We start from the raw sequence: 13,229 nt of genomic DNA, 5'->3' as shown, positions 1-13,229 counted from the left end.
GTGGGAAGAAGGATCGATTTCCATGCTTGATATTGCTGATCTGTCCTGGGTTGGCGATATAAGACGGCATGTTTGAATCTCCCTTGAGTGTGGACACCCCCAGTTTATATGTGATTTGGGCCTATGATGATGCTTTAATGCCACACAGAGTCATCTCTATTGGCAGGCATATTGCTGTATCCTACAGGCATAATGCTGTATACTAAAGTTCTGAGGCCCAGTCACATAAGTTGGTGGCTCACCCTGAGTGCAGGGTGGCACGGGGTGTCTCTCTCCTGAGGTTATCACTGCCATTGATGTGGAGGAAGATCTGCCATTGATGTGGAGCAAGGTATGTTTGCCATTCATTTTTCCTTTCAGCCCAGAGTGCATTACTTGTATACCCAATATAAGGAGTATAGCAGAAACTCCTAATACTGGCCATACATGTAATGATTGCAGAGACCCTAAAATGCCAGGACAGACTCCACAAATGACCCCATTTTGGAAAGAGGACACCCTAAAGTATTATGTGAGGTGCACGGTGAGTTCATAAAAGATTTTAGTTTTTGTCACAAGTTAGCAGAATTTTTTTTTTATTTTTTTTTTAACAAAGTGTCATTTTCTGTTTACTTGTGACAAAAAATAAAATTTTCAATGACCTCACCATTACCCTCATAGAATACCTTGTTGTGTATTCTTTCCAAAATGGGGTCATTTGTGGGGTTTGTTAACTGTCCTGGCAAGTGGGCGGGGTGCTAAATTGTGAGCACCCCTGTAAAGCCTAAAGGTACTCATTGGACTCTGGGCCCCTTAGAGCAGTTAGGGTGCAAAAAAGTGCCACACATGTGGTATCGCCGTACTCGGGAGAAGTAGTACAATGTGTTTTGGGGTGTATTTTTACACATACCCATGCATTTTGACACTTTGTGAAAAAAACAATAAAAATCAATTTTCCGCTAACTTTTGACAAAAAAAAAAATCTTCTATGAACTCACCATACTCCTAACGGAATACCTTGGGGTGTCTTCTTTCTAAAATGGGGTCATTTGTGGGGTTCCTATACTGCCCTGGCATTTTAGTGGCCCTAAACCGTGAGGAGTAGTCTGGAAATCAAATTCCGCAAAATGACCTGTGAAATCCTAAAGGTACTCATTGGACTTTGGGCCCTTTAGCGCAGTTAGGGTGCACAAAAGTGCCACACATGTGGTATTGCCGTACTTGGGAGAAGTAGTACAATGTGTTTTGGGGTGTATTTTTACACATACCCATGCTGGGTGGGAGAAATAACTCTGTAAATGGACAATTGTGTGTAAAAAAATCAAAAGATTGTCATTTACAGAGGTATTTCTCCCACCCAGCATGGGTATGTGTAAAAATACACCCCAAAACACATTATACTACTTCTCCTGAGTACGGCAATACCACATGTGTGGCACTTTTTTGCAGCCTAACTGCGCTAAGGGGTCCAAAGTCCAATGAGCACCTTTAGGCTTTACAGGGGTGCTTACAATTTAGCACCCCCCAAAATGTCAGGACAGTAAACACACCCCACAAATGACCCCATTTTAGAAAGTAGACCCTTCAAGGTATTCAGAGAGGGGCATGGTGAGTCTGTGGCAGATTTCATTTTTTTTTGTCGCAAGTTAGAAGAAATGGAAACTTTTTTTTTTTTCTCACAAAGTGTCATTTTCCGCTTACTTGTGACAAAAAATAATATCTTCTATGAACTCACTATGCCTCTCAGTGAATACTTTGGGATGTCTTCTTTCCAAAATGGGGTCATTTGGGGGGTATTTATACTATCCTGGAATTCTAGCCCCTCATGAAACATGACAGGGGGTCAGAAAAGTCATAGATGCTTGAAAATGGGAAAATTCACTTTTTGCACCATAGTTTGTAAACGCCATAACTTTTACCCAAACCAATAAATATACGCTGAATGGGTTTTTTTTTATCCAAAACATGTTTGTCCACATTTTTCGCGCTGCATGTATACAGAAATTTTACTTTATTTGAAAACTGTCAGAACAGAAAGTTAAAAAAAATATTTTTTTTGCCAAAATTCATGTCTTTTTTGCTGAATATAATAAAAAGTAAAAATCGCAGGAGCAATCAAATAGCACCAAAAGATAGCTTTATTAGTGACAAGAAAAGGAGCCAAAATTCATTTAGGTGGTAGGTTGTATGAGCGAGCAATAAACCGTGAAAGCTGCAGTGGTCTGAATGGAAAAAAAGTGGCCGGTCCTTAAGGGGTAGAAAGCCCTAGGTCCTCAAGTGGTTAACATCAGTTGTGTGTAAATTGTTTGAAGGTATCCTAAGGCAGTGCTGTCCAACTTCATGGGCATGGAGGGCCATTTTTTTTTAGACCCCATGGTGGAGGGCCGAAGGTTCTTGCTAGAGCCGCAGAACCCCCCCCCCCCCCCCACCGGAAAAAAATGCAATTAAAGGACAATTAGATTGGCAGCACTTTTCACAAAATGCAATTTAAAATAATGGTGAAGTTGTGTGCGCGCCAGAAAACACGAGGGTTCCGGTGTGCGTAGAGCGGTGCGCGTAGCGCGCCGCGCCGAAAAATGGGTGTGGCCATGGACCAGAATGCGGCTGTGGCCACGGGTGGAGACAAATTTACATGAATTTAGCAATGTGGGACATTAGATTAGGACAGTGGTGGTGAACCTTTTGGAGGCCGAGTGTCCAAACTGCAACCCAAAAGTCACTTATCTATCGCAAAGTGGCAACAGCAATTTAAACTACATACAAACGTTTTAACTCATACATGAACATTATGGAAAATCCAAGTTGAAAATAAACTGTGAAGATAAACAATTTCATCCATCCTACTCCAGAAAAATGTGTTTTTTTTTAGAACCTCCCAGTTTTATTTTCCGTTTTAAAAAGCTAAAAATGTAGATTTAATGCTATTGTCTCATGATGACGATTCAGCTTTTCCATAGTCTCACAGTTCGCAATCATGTGACCCCCCAACAAGACAAATTCAGCAATCATGAGGACCCCAACAAATCATGAGGCCCCCAACAAGACAAATTCAGCAATCATGAGGTCCCTAACAAGACACATTCAGCAATCATGATGCCCCCAACAAGACAAATTTAGCATCATGAGGCCCCCAAAAAATCATGAGGCCCCCAACAAGACACATTCAGCAATCTTGAGGCCCCCAACAAGACAAATTCAGCAATCGTGATGCCCCCAACAAATCATGAGGCCTCCAACAAGACAAATTCAGCAATCATGAGGCCCCCAACATGACAAATTCAGCAGTCATGAGGCACATAAATAGACAGCATTTCACATAAATAAGCAGAATGCCCCTTTAATATGGTAGACACCTCTCACCTGGCTTCTAAATTCTCCTCTACTGGCTGCTGTGCCTGGCAATAGTGTTTTGGGCCGGACTGAGGATGATGTGTGGGCTGAAATGCCAGGTAACAGGTGTCCCCCCAGTTAGGTAGTGACATGTGCCCCCCCCCCCCAGCTAGATAGTGACAGGTGTCCCCCCCAGCTAGATAGTGACAGGTGTCCCCCCCCCCCAGCTAGATAGTGACAGGTGCCCCCCCCCCCCAGCTAGATAGTGACAGGTGTCCCCCCCCAGCTAGATAGTAACAGGTGCCCCCCCCCAGCTAGATAGTGACAGGTGCTTTCCCACCTAGTGACAGGTGTCCCCCCAGCTAGATAGTGACAGGTGCCCCCCCCCCCAGCTAGATAGTGACAGGAGCCCCCCCCCAGTTAGATAGTGACAGGAGCCCCCCCAGCTAGATAGTGACAGGTGTCCCCCAGCTAGATAGTGACAGGTGCCCCCCCAGCTAGTGACAGGAGCCCCCCCAGTTAGATAGTGACAGGAGCCCCCCCCAGCTAGATAGTGACAGGTGTCCCCCCAGCTAGATAGTGACAGGTGTCCCCCCAGCTAGATAGTGACAGGTGTCCCCCCAGCTAGATAGTGACAGGTGTCCCCCCAGCTAGATAGTGACAGGTGTCCTCCCAGCTAGATAGTGACAGGTGTCCCCCCAGCTAGATAGACGACAGGTGCCCCCCCAGCTAGATAGTGACAGGTGCCCCCCTAGTTAGATAGTGACAGGAGCCCCCCCCAGTTAGTGACAGGCGCCCCCCAGCTAGATAGTGACAGGTGCCCCCACCAGTAGCGAGCCCGTTACCTCTCTCTCCTGTGTCCCTGCTGACGATGCTGCCGCTGGCCCACAGCTCAGACCTCACAGATCGCGGCGACTGAAGCAAGCACAGTGCGCGCATGACACCCGCACGGCAGAACGTCACATGCGGAAGTGACTAATGATTCACTTCCGCATGTGACGTACTCCGTGCGGGTACCATGCACACTCTGTTGTTTACCTCAGTCGCCGCGATCTGTGAGGTCTGAGCTGTGGGGCAGCGGCAGCGGGGACACAGGAGAGGCCACACAAGAGGGAGCAGGCATGGCGTCCATAGCGCAAGCCATGCCTGCATCCCAGGGAGATGAGCGGGCCGCAGCAGGTGGCCTGGCGGGCCGGATGCGGCCCGCGGGCCGCCAGTTGGACAGCACTGTCCTAAGGGATGCTATACAAAATTATGTAGCACAGAATAATGTTATTTCAGTTCAACAGCATGTTTTTACTAAGGACAGGTCCTGTATCGCCAACATTTTCATCAAGTGGTGAATGAAAATTAAGATCTTGGGAAAGCTATAGATGTAGTGTTTTTTTTGACTTTGCAAAGGCTTTTGACACTGTTTCCCACAATAGCCTAGTGCAGAAGCTGAGGATACAGGGACTGGGAAAAAACATGTGTATGTGGATAGAGAACTGGTTAAGGCATAGAAGGCAAAGAGTTGTGGTAAATGGAACATACTCAAAATGAGAAACGGTTTGCAGTGGGGTACTGCAGGGGTCAGTACTTGGTCCAATTCTTTTCAATTTATTTATTAATGATCTAGTAGATGGAATACGGAGTAATGTAGCCATCTTTGCAGTTATCAACACTAAGATGGATAGTGACATATTACAACAGGATCTTGACAACATGTTCATATGGGCAGACATGTGGCAGATGAAATTGAATGTTGATAAATGTAAAGTCATGCACCTTGAATGTACCAATGGTAGATCATCATATAAAATAAATGGCATTCAGACTTGGAGTAGGACTTTGGAATACTGGTTGATAACAAGTTAGGTAATCGTATACAATGCCAAGCAGCGGTAGCTAAAGCAAATAAAGTTAAGGGATGCATAAAAAGGGAAATAATCTCACGAGATGCTCGTATACTACACCCTCTGTACAAATCACTTGTGTGTGAGGCCACATCTGGAGTATGGAGTACAGTTTTGGGCACCACACTATATAAACAACATTGACCTTCTGGAATGGGTAGAAAGACGGGTAAGTAAATTAATTAGAGGGATGAAAGCTCTCACTTACCAAGAAAGATTGACAAACTGGGCTTATTTAGCTTGAAAAATAAGGCGACCGAGAGGTGACCTGATTAACATGTATAAATACATCAGGGCAATACAAAAGCTTGGCAGGTGAGCTTTTTGTCCCTATGGGTGCACGGTGGACAAGGGGACATGATTTGCACATGGAGGAAAAAAGTTTTTGCCATCTATATAGAAAATCTGCTTTTGCCATCTATATATAAAATCTGTTACATCTTACCTCAGGAAGTAGTTATGGCAAACTCTATATTTGCATTTAAAGAGAGTTGATCCAGGGATTTATCTGCCTTCCATCTAGAGTCGGGAAGGAATTTTTCCCTTTTAAGGCTAATTGGCCCATGACTTGTAAGGTTTTTCTCCTTCTGCTGGATCAACTGGCATATGTGCAGGTTTTTCTGGTTGGACTTGATGGACAGATGTCTTTTTCTACCAAACTGATTATGTAACTATAAATCAAATAGTACAGTAATATGCGGGTAGACAGCATAGACATTCTAGACCAGGCCTGGGCAAACTTTACGCGCCCGGGACGCATTGTGCAGCCCGTGAGCCGCATGCCTGACATTCCCAAACCCCTCCCTCTGTGAAAAGTTGCGAGCGGGCAGCGGGGGATTTGGAACTCACCTTGCTCACCGATGTCCCGTATCGCATCTCCATGGCAACAGGGTGTCACATGACATGACGCTAGTATTACACGCTGGTGCATCCTGATGTCACGCCATGTGAGGCCTGTTGCCATGGAGATGCGACGCTGGACATTGGTGAGCAAAGTGAGTTTCAAACTCCCCGCTTGCAACTTTTCACGGAGGGAGGGCAAAAGGAGGGGAATCCGGCTGCCTGTCGGAGGGTCGGAGAAGCAGCGCGGGCCGTAGTTTGCCCCACGCTGTTCTAGACTATACATGTTTGATGCTGTGCAGACTTACCTGTCATTTTGCATGGGGAAACTCCATGGTATGTCATACGACAAAGAGTACAGAAGGCATAATGACAACCAGTACAAATACCCATAGTCGCCTCTGCCTCTTGCATTACTGGGGTCTGACAACTTGGGCGAGGACAGTAAACCACATCAGTCATCAGATCTAAGGTGGATTGCAGAAGGAGGCGATCATAACGGCTGAATAGTTCGTCTCCTACCAGCTCTTTCACCTGTAAGTACCCAAGAACAAAGATTTAAAAATGTATGACTACTGCTCGTCATTATAACTCTACTTGAAGGTTTCTCCTCTACAAAAAAATTGCAATGCTCTTCTTAACTTCTTGTGGACCTTGAAGATTGAAATCTAAGCTGTTTATGAAAGATGATTTTATTTCCTCTGAGCAGTGAGTCTCTCAATAGTCAAAGTGGAGTGCTAAGGGCTTATTTCCACTGGGCGCCATGTTTGTTACTAAATCAGACACGGGACCCGCTGCCGCTGTGAAGCCACAGCTGACTCACTATAGCTGTGTCATGTACAGCTATAAGGATTCCGATGTGTGAAATGAAAAACTGCTGCACGCCGTCCAGAATCGCACCAGCATGTGATTGGGATGGCATGCTATTGCTGGAATAGGCAGCTAAACATCAGCATTCCTCTTATCTTTCTGTATTCCTCTCTGCTGTAATGAAGTGGAACAATTAGCTCATAAGACACAGGTGTAGACTACTGTATCGTTTCCACTAGGGGTGATTTGCAGCATTTTCTCGAACCCAAATCTAGAAACAAAATTGCAGTCTATTGAAATAAATAGGCTGCTTCAAATTCAAGTGCATGGGAAAAGAAATGGTCTTGAAACATTTTTTCGGAAGACACATCTGAATCCCTATAGCCGTACATGGCATGGGGGGGGGGGGGGGGGGATTATGATGCGTATGCGCATCAGCACATATACCAGCAGCCGTCTCAGAGATGGGCGCTGGCAAATGTGGAAACCTGGCCTACGGGACTGAATTAAAAGTAGCCAGCTTCTCTCATTCTCTGTACATGAAGTAGTTAATCTGCCTTCGTTTTACCTATTTTTATCATGGTATCTGCTGTTGCTAAAGGGACTCATACACTGGTCCATTTCAGCCATCAATCAATCGATAAATCGATTCTAACAAATCTATCGATCGATTTGCGACCGATTTCGATCAATTTGATCTATCTGACTGGATGGGAAATCTAGGTCGAGCTGATGCTGGCAGCAGATCGATGGTCCATAGAGTTGCATTGGTCCAATAATGCATTTAGATCTATTTCAGGCTTAAAGGACATCTGAAGCGAGAGGAATATAAAGGCTGTCATAGTTATTTCCTTTTAGGCAATACCAATTGCCTGGTTACCAGAGTACTTCAGTGGCCTTTCGAAATTAAGGCCTCTTCGAAATTAAAGTCTGAGGCTGGAACGGGGGCCTGCGGTGGAACGAGGAAACGCAGAGAGGAACGGGAATGCTCTAAAGGGTCCATAGACTTCCCTCCTCTTATGTACCTCACTTTTTAGAAGGTTTTAGGAGGTTACAGTTGTCCTTTAAGTAAATGCCACATACAAATAACCTTGGGTGTCCCTTCATAGAATGTGAAGTGATGCTTTTAAAAGATATAAAATGAAACTATGTAGCTGCCTAATTTTTGTAGAAACCTGATGAAGCACTTTGAGAACATTTTAAAACTGTAACTGAAACATACCGTACCAACACTAGAAGAAATTAGAGGAATAGCAGCTTACCTGAGCAGGAGTAGCAACTGAGGTACACTCCACCTCTGGACAGTTGAGTGCGTGGACCTGTCCATCTTTAATCTGGATTTCAAAGTAGTATCTAAGACAGCTATTGCAGTAAACATGGCTGCATTCCTTAAAGTAAGTGCACTCACTGCCCAGCTTCTCACAAAAACAGATATTGCATAAGAATGGTTTGCTGTCAAAACACTTCTTCTGTTGTATTTCATTAAAGTCAAGTATGTGTCTGATGAGGGCTGATACCGACTCTACATCCTGGATGGCCCGTCTGTCAACTGCTCCCTCTTCTAGTGTTTCTGCGGCACTGCAGATTATTTCTTTCTGTGGAGTTTGCATCCAGCTTTGTGTGCTGTTACTCCCCAAATGAATTTCATATGGTGATTTTATATCCAAATATTCAGCAGTCTCTTCCTTTAGAAATTGCATCCAAGCAAATATGACTACACATCCTTTGTTCTCCTCCCACAAGTCATCTAAACGCTGGCACAATAAACTAAGCTGAAATATAAAATATAAAAAGATACGGTAAGTCAATCTGTCCTGCTCAAATGAAAGACAACACCATGAGTTAAAGCGGAACTGTAAATTGCTTAAAAAATAAGAGTTTCACTTACCTGAGGCTTCTGCCAGCCCCCTGTAGCCGACCTGTGCCCTCATAGTCCTTGACCGATCCTTGGTTCCCCCACCGTAGCTCACTTTTTCTCCCGTAATGGAGGTCAACTTGTAAGTCTCCCTCCATTGCGTCATGGCCACGCATATCCTAGTACGCGTTCCTGAGCTCTGCGCAGGCGCATTACGAGAAAATCTCTACTGTGTCTGTGCAGTACGTGTCCGGCTACGGGAACGTAAACGAGAAAATTTCCCCGAACTGCCCAAAGTGAAAGTGAGCCGCGGCGTGGCTGCATCGGTGAGTGGCTGCGTGGGAACAGATCGGCTGAAGTGGGCTGGCGGAAGCCCCAGGTAAATGAAATTCTTATTTTTTAAGAAATTTACAGTTCCGCTTTAAGGCTACTATACACAACATAATGTTTTCAATAGATTAGGCATTTTATAAACACATTATAAGGACAACTGAAGTGAGAGGGATATGGAAGCTCCATATTTATTTCCTTCCAAACAATGTCAGTTTTAAGGCAGCCCTGCTGATCTATTTGGCCGCAGTAGCGTCTGAATGACACCATAAACAAGCATGCAAGTAATCTCATCAGATCTGACAATAATGTGAGAAACATCTGATCTGCATATGTTTGTTCAGGGTCTATGGCTAAATGTATTAGAGGCAGAGGATCAGCAAATGACAGTGTTCTGATCAATGTTCAAAACCCATTTCTGCTGAAATCTTATTGATATTGAGTGGTACAAGAAATGCAATCATTCTACCATGTGATGCAAGATGCAACGTGATGTACACATCACCTCTTCATGATCATCCTCCAAGTGTACTTATTACTAATTATTTTCCAATTAGCAGCCTCTACAAAACCAGAAAGCTTATAACTATAGATAATGTTGACAATAAATATAGACCTCCATAAATGCACACGTCTGTCACACCTGTTTAGGTGAAAGCCACTTGCAGCTGAGAGTGAAGATAGGTGGTGTAGAGGACGGGTAACCTGGAGGAAGTTCAAAGTTCAGGATGATTGGAGGTAGAAACAAAACCGTGTTCTCAAAGTTCTCTGTGACGGCATTTGCAGCAGAGGTGGCTAAAGGCAATAGAAAAAAAAGATCATGTGTAATGTAAATTGGCAAATGCTGAGTTTTGTTCTCGTAAATGTGCATCTAACAACTTTCAATGTATATCTGTGCCTACTGGGCATGGCACAGGGTAAGCTTAAAGGACAACTAAAGGGAGAAGAATATGGACGCTGCCATATGTATTTCCTTTTAAACAATACCAGTTACCTGGCAGCCTTACTGAGCTATTCAGCTACAGTAATGTCTGAATTACACCAGAAACAAGCGTGCGGCTAATCTTGTCAGATCTGACAATATTGTCAGAAACACCTGATCTGCTGCATGCTTGTTCAGGGCCAGTGGCTAAAGTAGAGACAGAGGATCAGCAAGCTAGACATGCAACTAAAGGAAATAAATATGGCAGCCTCCATATTTCTCTTGCTACAGTTGTTCTTTAAGACAAGAGAGTAAATCATTTTTCAGGCTGAAAAGTATTTAAACCAAACCTGAATGGAAAACAGTTACAATAAACATACTGATGCAATACTTACCTCCCGCATGTGAGCGAACAGTTCGCCCGCGAATCTCTATGTGGCCGTACTACTTCCGGGTCGCTATGACCTGTAGTAGTACGGCTGCGCTGGGCTGGCTGTGCGCGTCTGATCGCGCGCCTGTTGCCGGGCACTCTCTGCGCATGAGCGTGACATCACTCATGACGTCACGCACATGCGCAGAAAGTGCCCGGCAACAGGCACACGATCAAGTACGCGCACCGCCGGCCCAGTGCAGCCGTGCTACTACGGGTCATAGCGACCCGGAAGTAGTACAGGGTGAGGGGTTTGCCTTCTCTAGTTCTCTTCAAATACTTTCTCCTCTCCAGGGAACCATTTGTTCACCATGAAAGATGAATAACTCTGTTTGCCATTTTCAAAATGGCACTGATCCTGTAATAGCTTCCAGAAGGGGGCGCAGAGCCTATTCAAAGCGCAGTGCTGACTGCTCGCCCACAAGGGGTAGTATGTAATGGGCCTGCAATTTCAGCAATGTGCACGCACCAAGGAGGAGTATCTTACAGTCATATGTCTTAACACCACCAATCGCCTCTGAGCGCAGAGGCGCTTGGCGTTGTTAAGACATATGACTGTAAGATACTATTTTGTTTATTGCCTGATGAAGCAGGACTGTACCTGTGAAACATGTTGCAAAGCTGTTTTTGGAGTATGTTAATAAATGTATGCTTTTTGAAAAACTGACAGTTTCATGTCTGCTTCGGGAATGTTTTTAGTATATTTTATCCTGTTGGCGCCTCTGTTCACTTCCTACGATAAGTGACACCTATGTCTTTTTTTGTTGGGGTGGCAAACACAGAAGTTCAGCTATACCAGGTCTCTTGTTATCACTAAAGTAGATTTGTTTCTGGCCATAATCTAACCTGTGTCTTAATTTAAGCCAAAAACCCCAAAGTATTGTTTTACAAGCAGATCATCTGCTTATATTATAAAATTACACGCTTTATGTATGTAACTTACATTTCAAAGATACTTTAAAATTTGGAGGCAGCTCCAGGCATACTTGAATTTCCCCTCCAGGGACATTGTCCGCTCTCTTGAACTCATCTTCAGAATATATACTAGTGAGAGCTAGCAGTTCGTCCTCCTGGGCTTCCTGATCTTCACTTGACATTGATTATCTGTGAAGTTCATGAAACAAAGTTTGTGACAATCTATACAAGACCTATAAAGCCATTCACACCTTTACAAGAAACAATTCTAAAAAAGAAAAGTTCCCCAGAAAATAGTTATAAGTGAAGGGTAGATGCATAGGCAAGCGCAAGGGGGGGGGGGGGGGGATTACAGCTGCCTAGAATCCCCCCTCAGACAAGGACCAGTGCAGTGTCTGGGGACAGGCACAAGTTGAGACACCAGAATATCTGCAGGTATCCTACAGCTCACAGTACTGCCCCCTTTCTTTCCCAGCTACAGTTGACTTTGGATGGAGCAGCAACGTGTGTACACAGCATGGAGCAGCTCTGGGGAACAGAGTCAAGTATGACCAAAGCCCTGTGCCCTGCTGTGTGCATGCCCTGCTGTGTGCATGCTTCATTGCTTCATTCCTCAATGTCAGCTGTCCTCATTATTATCTGTATCCAAACTGCTACTGATCGATCCCGTTGTCGATCAGGAGCAGATCGGACATTTAGAAAATAATTTTCAGATCCTGTCAGTTGGATGGAAAAAATGCATTATGTGTACCCAGCATGACATCCTACTATATTATTATACTGTATTGTGCGTGGCTGAGGGAGACATTTCAGGAATCCCCCCTTGAAAATCCTGGGTTTGCCCCTGAGATGGGTAGCAGTAGACTGCTTGTAATGCCGAGCTGTTACAACAGATTTCTTGTTGAAGACAATTTACCCAGTACAAATCAGCCTAATTACATTACCAAATTGCATCTCAAACAGAGAAAATTTTAGCATTGAAGGGAATGTTAATACAGTTGAATCATAAGGGAGCTGAAGTTCAGCAATCATTGGTGTTCTACTTTAGAAACAATTCACACAGCCTCAAACTACCACGTTTGTCTACTGATTTAATGTTCTTGACGGATGCCTGACCCGAATTTAAATTATTAAAACTAAGCACAGTGGTATGTTCTGTGCACTGGTACCTACCTCTAGGATTTCCAGTATGCTCCCCAAGGCATACTCCGGATAAGGAGGCCCCATGTGCTATATCACCCTCAGATAAGTTGATCTCCCCACTTTTAGCCCAAAAATTTGTCATTAAAAAGTTGGCTTTTCTGCCGTGATATACAGTAAATATATATATATATATATATATATATATATATATATATATATATCAATTCATTACATATATTCTTTAAAAATCAGGCTAAACATCCAACTACTTTCATGCACAATTCCACACCGCACAATCCCCTACATAAAATTTGCCATATATTTATAAATCATACCTTTATGATATCAGTGTTAAGACTGGAAATAGAATGAGGCTTCACTAGAGCAATTCTTGATTTAGTTGGGAAAAAGACATCCTCATTCTTGACCTATTTACTGTTTGGAGAGATACATCTATTAGTTACTGTAAGTCTCTGAGTGTGTATCAGCTAACAAGTATCATACCTTCAAAACTCTAATAAATATTACTGCAGCCGACTATTATGCAAAGCAAGCAGCAACATGCAAAATGCAATGTCAACAATCATAATTCATCTCTCACTGTCAGAATATACAAAACAAAAGTTTGTCTTCTTAAAATAGAAGGTATTTGCCATAATTCAGGTTGGAGTAAGAATATGATGTCTACCATGATGCATCACTGCTGAATATGCAAATCATCCTTTGTTGTCCATGTAAGCTAACCACCCCTCCAGAACCGCTGGAATGGAATGTGTCAGC

General features: G+C 43.8%; 1 protein-coding gene across 2 annotated transcripts in view; it reads right to left on the bottom strand.

Moving 5' to 3' along the window:
• Positions 1-13,229, bottom strand: part of LOC137561617 (E3 ubiquitin-protein ligase RNF14-like) — a 50,295-nt gene that overhangs the window by 24,464 nt on the left and 12,602 nt on the right. Inside the window, exons 2-6 of one of the 2 annotated variants that reach the window (XM_068272931.1) lie at positions 12,785-12,884; positions 11,335-11,495; positions 9,683-9,834; positions 8,117-8,626; positions 6,353-6,578 (exon numbers count right to left, since the gene is read on the bottom strand). In XM_068272931.1, coding sequence (XP_068129032.1) covers positions 6,353-6,578; positions 8,117-8,626; positions 9,683-9,834; positions 11,335-11,488 — 1,042 coding nt within the window. In that variant the 5' untranslated portion in view covers positions 11,489-11,495; positions 12,785-12,884. The remainder of the gene's footprint in view (positions 1-6,352; positions 6,579-8,116; positions 8,627-9,682; positions 9,835-11,334; positions 11,496-12,784; positions 12,885-13,229) is intronic. The other variant, XM_068272932.1, reaches the window with a different exon arrangement.

This window comes from Hyperolius riggenbachi, chromosome 3 (assembly GCF_040937935.1).
Source record: "Hyperolius riggenbachi isolate aHypRig1 chromosome 3, aHypRig1.pri, whole genome shotgun sequence".
Taxonomy (NCBI): Eukaryota; Metazoa; Chordata; class Amphibia; order Anura; family Hyperoliidae; genus Hyperolius; species Hyperolius riggenbachi.
Note: the sequence above shows the minus strand (reverse complement) of the source record. Positions and strands in the feature narration are given on the sequence as shown.